At 36.6% G+C, this 10,186-nt stretch overlaps 1 protein-coding gene across 1 annotated transcript in view; it reads left to right on the top strand.

The window, feature by feature from the left end:
- The first annotated feature begins 5,628 nt into the window (after window positions 1-5,628).
- The window catches only part of VWDE (von Willebrand factor D and EGF domains), a 19,868-nt gene continuing 15,310 nt past the window's right edge, over window positions 5,629-10,186 (top strand). The window contains 12 exon segments of the mRNA XM_004695987.1: window positions 5,629-5,714; window positions 5,716-5,765; window positions 5,768-5,828; window positions 5,976-6,001; window positions 6,004-6,425; window positions 6,427-6,493; window positions 6,496-6,538; window positions 6,540-6,593; window positions 6,595-6,818; window positions 6,821-6,877; window positions 6,880-6,909; window positions 8,918-9,054. Coding sequence (XP_004696044.1) covers window positions 5,647-5,714; window positions 5,716-5,765; window positions 5,768-5,828; window positions 5,976-6,001; window positions 6,004-6,425; window positions 6,427-6,493; window positions 6,496-6,538; window positions 6,540-6,593; window positions 6,595-6,818; window positions 6,821-6,877; window positions 6,880-6,909; window positions 8,918-9,054 — 1,239 coding nt within the window. The 5' untranslated portion in view covers window positions 5,629-5,646.

The following is a 10,186-nucleotide window of genomic DNA, read 5'->3' as shown; positions in this document are numbered from 1 at the left end:
ATTGGGGTGCCCTGTAACATTGCTTCAGATGTCTCCCTTTACTTCCTGTGGCTTCCTCAGGTTTCCTTCTGGCTCTCCATCTGCTTCCTTCCTCCTGAATTCCTTCTCTCCTTTCCTTTTCTCTGCTCAGCTCCACCCTCCTTCTGGGTGGGACAGGGAACCTGGAACTTCCCCTTTTCCTGGGGGCCACCCTGTCACAATGCTGCAGTGGCTGGTAATAGCTTTGTCACCAGGGAGGCCCAATCCTTTTTCTTCTATCCATGGTAACACAAGTTAGCCACAGAACTGTAAGGAATGTAATTTACAACCATTCCTAGTTCTCAGTCAGTTCTACACTTGTTGCCCACATTTTTGTTTTTGAAACAACAATAACAAAAACAAAGACCCCAGCAGTACAAAGCCTGAGTTTGTACTTCCTGATTTGCCAATTGAACATCTCCAAATAAGCATTATTTTTTTTAAATCTCGTCTAGCTCTAGGTTGACACCAAACAAATAATCTTACTAATTCTGCATTCCCAAATAGCAGAATCTCTTGTTCCATTGCAAGTCAGTATTTCCAACAAGATGGATCCAGAAAAGCGCTAAACTCATTTAGTAACACATAGTTGAGCTAATGATACCATATGTTATATAAATGTGTGTTTTTCAATCAGGTTATTTCAAATACTGCACATTAATAATGAAACTTGTGTAATACTGAAGTCATTTTCAGAGTTGTTTTATTCAGAGAGTTGGTCCTTGGGTTCATTCTGGGAAAAGCTTCACCAGAGCTTCCCAATTGTTAAGGGGAAGGATGTCCTAAAAGAACTTTGCAAAGTCTTGTGGACTCCACCCCTACTCCAGCTTTCTGTATTCCACCCCTTACTTCAGTGATTGAAAAACTACAACTCCCAGCAGTACCAAGGAGAGAACTGCAAGGACCTAAGGGCGGAGCTAAGCAGGCATTCTGGGACTTTGGGGGATAAATAGTGAGTGGATTTTCCAACTTTCACCCTGGAGAGCTAGCGGTTCTCTCTGGAGCAAATGCTCTCAGACCATGTGACTGGGGCTAGCAGCGTTAGTTTGGGACTAGAGCTCCAAGTTAGCTGCACTGGTAAAGTATTCCAGCTACTTTGTATCCCTCTCTCTTTTCCTGGGTTGTTTCCTTTTCCTTTCCCCTTTTTGTGAATAAACCCATTATTGACCCTTTTGTGTGTGCCTGCAGTATAACTGACTTTTGAGCACGCCGATGAGGCCCCACAGACAGCCAGCTCAAGTCCACTCTGGGCTACCCTGTAACACTTTCAGTAGCTCCAGCAAGTTTCCCACGCAGGTTTCTCCACAATACCTGATGTTAGTTATATCTAAAAGGGCTTCATTATAAAAGGGAGAGAAGAATAAAGGACACTTGCTAGACACAAAAGGACAGAAAGAGCTGCCCCTAAAGGGACAAGTTTGCTAAAGAGAGGTCTGCATGGCCCCAGGCAGGCAGCCATTAGGAGAGCTGCCACTGCTGAGGAAGGTCAGTAAAGATAAGCACCAGAATAATACAGGTCATGGGCAGGGAGGCAGGCTGCTACCCTGCAGAGGGAAAAAGTTGGCAAAAGAAGCATCTTCATAGTCACAGCTGGGCAAAAGGACAGCAGTGTAGTGCCAGTGCAGAAACTGCGGTGATACAATCTTCTCTTTGGGAGGAGCTCATTTCTTTGTGGAGTGGCCTGTTTGCTATTGATTTTGAATAACAATATAGAATTTGAAAAGGACTGAAGAATCTACAATGGCCCTCCATCTCCATATCTTTACCTCAGGTCTGTGCCCTAAAACACTAAAAAAAGTCAGACCCTTAGTTTGGGTCTGTGCCTTTGTACCTATAGATTTTTCAGTTCCTGTAGCTGTTTCAATGACTATGTTAATCACTTCTACCCTACCTCCAGCTCAGCATTTTTGAGGCAGGTTTCTGGTCTTGTAGTGCCTCCTTTCCAACTTTTCTATCCTTATGCTCCATCACTACCAAAACATAAGAAAAAATGTAGTTATGATACAGGGCAGGGAGGGAGGGGAACCACTGAAACTCCAAACTTGCCTGCTCTAAATAAGTTCTGCCATCCACTACATCAAAAGAAGACATAAGAACTTTAATGGAAATGAACTTTATACAATGAGTATGCAATACGGAAAAGACAAAGAATATAATTCTAAATCAAACACCTGAAGTTACCCATCCCCTCGTGGGTAAAAGTCCACTCAAAAGGGATTGTCCCAAAGCAAGGCCAGAAAGCCTACCAGAAGACTAAAGCACCTTCTGGCCCATAATAAAGGATCAGAAATAGCCAGACGAGTCTGGGAGGAAAAAAGCAAAATCAAAATCAAGATAAATGCTGCCAGTATCTCTCACCCATATCTGTTTCAACCAGTCCAGGACCAAGAAGCAAGCATGGTTTCTTCACATGTCTTTCTGTACCATGTGGCTTCCTCATGTCTCCCTCTGGCTCTCCATCCAGCTTCCTTCTTCCTCCAGATCCTTCTCTTCTCTGCTCAGCTCCACCCTCCTTCTGGGTAGGGCAGAGAACATGGAACTTCCCCTTTTCCTGGCGACCACCCTGGAAAGCAGAACTGTATTCCACATAGTATCCGGGTAGATAAATATCAAAAAACATATTTACAATTGAAGCTTTAAAAAAGATATATTTATCATTATACCTTATAATATTAAAGTTATTTAATAAGCTGTATTGGACTTTAATTGATTCCATTTTAATAACTAAGATTGGAACAATAACTAATTTTAACCTCATTGAGATTGCTAAGCAAATGATTGTATATCACCCCATAACAGTTAATGATAATATTTACTAAAAATATCTTTTAAAGGAAAAATACCGGATGGTTTCACTCATTGCAGGAGTATAAAGGATCAGGGGAGAAAATAATAATAATAATGAACAACTACATACCAGCGATATTTTAAGGGGGGCAAGTAGGGAATAGGATAAAAAATGGGACAGGGAGGAAGTACACTGGACTATGTGATGGCACACAGGTGATCTGGTGATGGGAAGCCCATGGGGATTACAACTGAGATGGAAAAAGATGCAAGATTATGTAAAAATAAACTATTACATTATTTTAAAAACTATGTATCTTTTCTTTCAAGATCTGAGTGAAGGATGTGTCCATTGCTTACTACAACTTATTTACTGACCCACACATAATTACATTTGATGGCAGGTAACTTCCCAAAATTTTTTTCATTTAATTGTCTTTTTTCTTTTAGATTTTATTGCTGTTTTATTTTAAACATCAAACTATTTTTATTATTTCTTTGTTCTAGTTACTTAAAGATAAGACAGGAAAGCATATATGGATATCATTGACTTGTTTCAAAATACTGTTTAATTTATGTATAATGTTTCTTTTAAAAATCTAATCCTAAGAAAAAATACAGACTAATCCTAACTAAAAAATACAGTTGTGAGTTTCATTTTTTTTAAAGACTTATTTATTTATGTATACAGAACTGGGGTACAGGCCAGAGGTGCAGGGGTGGTGAAAGGCTTCACCAGACACAGAGTGGGAAGCAGAACAGGCAGATGGACATAATACACTGCTGAGGGGAGCAGCGGGAGAGACAGGAGAGGTCTGCTGTACCATGTAGATCACCTCCGGGGCAGGGTTCCAACTTGCAGTGCTGCGTCTTAACCTGTGACACCACCAGGGAGGGCCCTGAGTCTCCATTTCTAAAAAATAAATTACTAATATTCCAAATTTTCACTTTCATTTGACCATTTGCTTATTAAAATTATTTTCTTTAAAGAGATAATTATTGTATTGCTTTTCTACATGATAGTGAAATGCTCTTCGAGGCTCAGTCAACATGAGTAAACTTACAAATTAGAATCATTAAAAGAACAAGTCACTTCTAATTTATTGGAAGGATATTGAAGGGATTAACTATTGGAATACCTGGATATTTGCTACTGGAATTTAAAGTAAAATAGGCAAGATGACCAAAAAGTAATCTGACCTATCTTGCTATTAATATCTGCAGAGAATACATTAACTTCATTTCTTCATTAACTTCGTTTGTTGTGTCAAAACTTTCTTTACGATATAAAGTAGTTTATACTTTCAAAAATTGTGACACAGGGCCCTCCCTGGTGGCGCAGCGGGTTAAAGCACTGCACTAAGAAGTTTAAGCCACTTCCGCATGAGTTCCATCCCTGCCTGTCCCGGAGGTGACCACATGGTGCGGCAGACCTCTCCTGGTCCGCCTGCTGCTCCCCTTAGCAGTGCACTTCGTCGATCTGCCTGTTCTGCTCCCCACTCTGTCCCTGGTGAATCTTCTCACCCTCCGCATCTCTGGCCTGTACCCCAGTTCTGTGTGAATAAATAAATCTTAAAAAAAAAAAATTGTGATACGATTATTGTCAATACAGTTATTCCAAATGAAAGAATGCTGTAGAACCTCTCTAATAGCAAATGATATGCCGAAGATTTAGAAAAATATTAAGTAGTTGTAAGAACTTATTCTACAATTAAGAATTCTTTATGGTTACAATGAAAGTTTCAGAAGTTTTAGTGGGAAAATCCTCTAGAAAGAGGGATGGTGGTTAACAAAGCAGACAAACCTCCCATCCTACCCCATGGAGCTTACTTTTAATAATGAAAGAGTTATATACACAATAAAATACATATGTGTGCATATATGTATATTTATGTATATATATATATAATATATATGTATATATATATTATATAGTATATATGTGTGTGTATGTGTGTCTAAAGAAGAAATGAGCTAAAGGAAATTAAAGCAGGAGTGGAAGCTGTGTGTGTGTGTATGTATGCATATATATGCATATGGGTGTGTGTGCATAGCTGTGGAGTTATACAATGTATCTGCCTTTAAATTATTCTAGGAGAGCCCTCCCTGGTGGTGCAAGGAGTTAAGGCACTACAAGGCTATCCGCTGCCACTGCAGCACCATTAAATCCCTGGCCATGGAGGTGACCCACATTGCACAAGAGACCTTTCCTGTCCCGCCAGCTGCTCTGCTCAGCAGTGTGTTTCCGTTAATCTGCCTGTTTTCTTCCCCACTATATCTCTGTTGAATCCTGTCACCCCCTTAACTCTGGCCTGTACCCCAGTTCATGTATGCATAAATAAATAAATCTTCGAAAAAAATTAAATAAATAATTTTAGCAAAGACCTTTGCACAACATGTCTCAATAAGATCAATATAGAGATCAGATTTTGAGTTAGCAAAATGCAAAGGTCCATTTTGACATACATCATTATAAGGAAAGTTGTAGTCTAAAGAAATTTAGTAAATCTTTTTATATTAAGGGAATAAATGGGTTTATATCTTAATGTAATTTTCCCCATAATGCCTTTTTTTTTTAAAAGATTTATTTATGTATGTATACAAGTACATGTTAGAGGTGCAGCAGGTGGGAGGATTCACCAGAGACAGAGTGGGGAACAGAATAGGCAGTTCACCTCCAGGAGTATGGAATTAGTGGTGCAGTGGCTGACAATGGCTTCATAGTGCTGCATTCTATCCCTTGCACCCCAGGAGGCTGAGGGAGGTTGCTTAATGCTCATTGCGTAATGTTTCAATATCATTGTTTTTTCACTTCGGATTTGGTTTTCTTCTGGAGCATTTATGTGTGCTGATCTCAGAGAATGGGGTATGTGTTTAACAATCAGAGCCCCTACTTTCGATTGCAGAAACTTTGGGACTTTGTGGCACTTTTGATGAAAACCCAGAAAATGATTTCCATGATAAAATGGGATCAAAACTGATGAAACCTTTAATAGCTGTATTGCCTTTATAAATGAATGGAGGTAAGAAAATCATTTTTATTCATGTTTATATTAACATTAGTGTTCAAATTGGTGGTGGTTTTATTTTAGTTTTTTGGCTTTGTTTTGCCACACATTACTGGGATGAACGTTCTTGTCTAAATGACTGTCCTGTTTTCCTTCCGGAAGGATTTTACCAGGAAAAAGTGTGTTTGACTAATGCCTGTTTCTCTGCCATCACCTGTAAAGCTCTCTTATTATAGCTGCTCACTTGACAGGGCTTCATTGTATCCATCTTTAAATCATCTAAACAGTGTTTCAGAAGTCATTTCAAGTTGCAAAGATCTGAGACATGTCAAATTCATTTCCTTAATACCAGAACAAGATGTCACCTCTGAATATATTTATTCAGGTGCTCTTGTTAGAGAGATAAACAAATATATCTCTCAAGAAATAAATAATATGAAAAATGTTCCTCAAGAAAATAAGCATATGAAGCAAACTGAACTGGACTTATATTTGCAAAAACATCCTGGGAATGAAAATCAAGATGCACCATAAAACTTGGATGGTGGGAGACAAATGACAGACAGCCACAGTCAAAAGAAGAGTTGGGATCAACAAAATAGAAGAAAAAGGCGAAAATTTTATGTGCTTCTTTCCACTGTTTGCTTTCCCAAGTCTCAGCAAAAGTGACCTAGAAGAGTTGATTATTTCTTCCCTGAAGATCATATCCAGGCTGTCCACATAACTCACACTCTCTGGCCTCACCAAGCACAGCACCTGGGTTCTGGGTCAGCAGACTATCCAACTCCAGCTTTGGAAGGCTCTGTCTCATTTTTCTTGGCAACAGACTAGACAGTGTTATAGATATGTGTGTTAAGGGTGTCCTTTTAAATGATGATCTTAGCTGGGCAGAAGCAGGCTTAGCACTTTTAGAAAGTGAATGTGAAAAGAGGATTTTGAAAGAGGGAATATACAACACAGAAGAATATGGCAAGTCTATTGAAGACATTGTCTCAGAACTAAAATGTCTGATTTACGTAGTGTCATTGGGGAGTGTATGGAATGGGGCTGCTTGTGTTCTCCAGGCCTAGTTCCTGTGACTGCAGTAATTCACATGGTAAGCTAATATCCTCCAACTTCGATGCTGTCGATGTTATTTGAGAGTGAAATGTTTTCCTTCTGTCTTACCTTTTTTCTTACCTGACTAGATGAGGTTAGTCAGATTATATAAGGGGAACAAGCAAGTTATATCAATAATGTCCCAAAAGTGTTTCATCTTTTTTAGTTAAAACTGAAAATCTTATAACAGCCCAGAAGATGCATGTGATCTGGTACATTCAGGAACTTTGTCCTATCTATATTGTATGCTGTCTGTGCTGTTCCTTCATAACACTTGGTTCTCTTGAACTCAGAGCTTTTGCACACAGCTAGCTGGTCTCTCTGCTTGAAAAAAATGAATGTTTGACTAGAAATTAGTTTTCGTATTTGTAAGCACTATGTAATTTATAATGCTTTGTCAATTACTTTAATTTGCTTAAAGTGTTTTCTAACCCATCTACATTGCACGAACTAGTTTGCTTTGCTTCACATCCTTATCAATTTTTGGACAATATAAGATTTCTCCCCTCAGATGTGGTCTCTGTAGCTCACATACCACCAAAGCATTCATACTCCACCATAGTCCATTGTGCTCTCCACCCCTCCTCCCTTTTCACACCATTTACATTCTCCTTTCCTGCCCTTCTCAGAAAATTCAAATCTATGGTGAACTTTCAAAACTTGATTTTAAAACTTGTCTTTGATCCTTTGTTTGTTTTTCCCATATTCCACATAAAAGTGAAACCATCCAATATTTATCTTTCTCCTTGTGACTTATTTCACTATCTTCCAACTCCATCATGTTGCCACAAATGGCATGAGTTTATCTCTTGATTGCTGAGTATTGTTCCATTGTGAATATGTATCACATTTTCATGATTCACTCATCTGTTTGTCTTAATATATATGAAAGAAATTTTTAAAAGCCCACTTTATTTTATTACCCACTAATCCAATAGCTCATGAATTTTCTCCTACCACTACCATGCTGATTCAAAATAAAATATTTTTTCTGACATGGTCCCATGAACTTTATATCTCTTAATATAGTTAATATATTCTTTCTTCCTAGTCTTGAAGAATACTTTTTATTTATTTTGTCATGTGTTTATTTTTTGTACTCCCATGTTAAAATGTGAGTTACATGAAATCAGGATCTTTTGTCTAATTTATTAATATTCCCCCAGTACCTAGAAAAACACCAGAAAAAATTAGAAGTTGCTCAGTAAACATTTGAATGTATGACATTTGTTGAATGTATGAATGAATAAGCCATCACATGTTTTTCCTTAATTTTCAATAATATTTTTAGGATTCTGAGCACACATCACCTATTCTGTGTCCTACTGACTGTTAATGAAGTTATATTAACTTAGATTGTTGTATTGATACAAAAGACTGCAGTTTGCTTTTACAAACTGCATTGATCTATTTGACAATCAGAACTTGTTGATAGAGATAATGTACGATCTTACCAAGATCGGGACAAGAGCTAGAATAATATGAAGGTCAATTAACTCTGACTCCTAGAAGAAATATTTTTCTCTTTTGTTTGAGTACACCTCTGATAATAGTAACATGTAAAATAGAATAATACATTAAAATGTCAGCATTACTACAACAGCATGCATAAATTTTGATAACTACCACTTAAATTAACAGGTTTTAAAATTTTAATATATTGCATTGCTAACTACATTATTTTGTTACAAAAGTCTTTATTACCTATTTTTATAACATAAAAACTCTTGTAGTAGTTTGTTAATACTTATTCTTAATTATTAATTATGAAACATTAATTTAACTAGTACATTTAGGCATTGGTAGTATCTATAATGCTTTTTAAATTGGTTTTATGGTAGGTAACATTTCTTTCTATACCAGATTACTCTTATCATTTAATATTTTAAATAATGTACTGGGTAATATTTAGGATAGACTTTGAAATATTGCCTTACATGTGCTTTTAATTTGCATCTTAAGAATTTTTTTTTAATTAAAGTAAATATGTTATCACTTCTCCAAAGACAAGCTTCCTGAAATTATAGAACTTGAGAATGCTGGATTTTGTAATATTCGAAAACATAATTATATGATGGTGAGAATTTTTGGACAAGGCTTCAAAAAATTACCTTCAAATAAATGTGAAGTTACTAACCTGCAGGTATGTTAATTATAGTGTTGAAAAACAAATTTATGAGCTATTCAGATTAATTTATCTTGGTTTCATTTGGTATATCACCTATTGACATAATCCTAAATTTGCCAAATTCACAGAAAACTGAATGGAAATGATTAAGGTGATTAACCTGAAAGCTTTTCTATTAGTTACTCAATGCCCTTTGTTTATAAAGTATCATTTTTTTGAGGTATGGCTTACTATTTTAGTCATATAAGAAATTAGAATGTTATCAATCTTAAAATGTAAGCTTCTGTATTTATTGAAATGTAAAACACAAAAATAGAAATATTTTTTAAGACATTCTGCATGAATTATAAGATATTCAGACATGAACAATTTCCTTTTAAAAACCAAAATGTGAAGGTTGGTTATAATTTTCCTTTATGTTTCCCTTTTTTCATATTGAAATTTTATCCCAACATACAATATTTTTTTCTTTAAAGCCTGCAAAAGAGATACATGATCACTCAGCTTTGAACATCAGTATATCAAATTATATCATATATTTGATGACTGCTCTTATGGACTTTTTTTCTGTGAAAGTGGAATTTTATTTTAGGAAGGGCTCTTTGGATTTACAAAGTTCTTAAATGGGTAAACAAAATTAAAGCTGTGAACCATATTTCATATTCTTTACTTTTTTCCTAAAATTGATAGTCTGCAGTGATTCCCTTCTTAAGAGGGTAATAACTTTCGTATCTATTCTTACGAGTCATAATGAATTTGATTATTACATAATTTTTAAGTAGGGCCTTTCTAAATGAGCCATTAAACACTTTAACCCCAATGAAATAATGGCACACAATAGAAAATGTAATATATGTAAAATGTTAGTCATTTCAATTTTATTCAAAAGAACATATATTATCTTATTCTTTGCAGAATAATTCATATTACTCTACAATTAAGTGAGTTGCCAAAAATATTTTATAGGGTTATATTTTCTCAGAAAGTACATTTTAGGCCCTCCGTGGTGGCGCAGCGGGTTAAAGCACAGCACTGAGAAGCTAAAGCCACTTCCCAATGAGTTCGATTCCCGTTTGCCCCGGAGGTGACCACATGGCGTGGCAGACCTCTCCTGACCCGCCCGCTGCTCCCCTCAGCAGTGTACTTC

This window comes from Condylura cristata, unplaced genomic scaffold (genome assembly GCF_000260355.1).
Source record: "Condylura cristata isolate star-nosed mole 26May11 unplaced genomic scaffold, ConCri1.0 scaffold00005, whole genome shotgun sequence".
NCBI lineage: Eukaryota > Metazoa > Chordata > Mammalia > Eulipotyphla > Talpidae > Condylura > Condylura cristata.
This window is presented reverse-complemented; position numbering and strand designations above follow the sequence as displayed.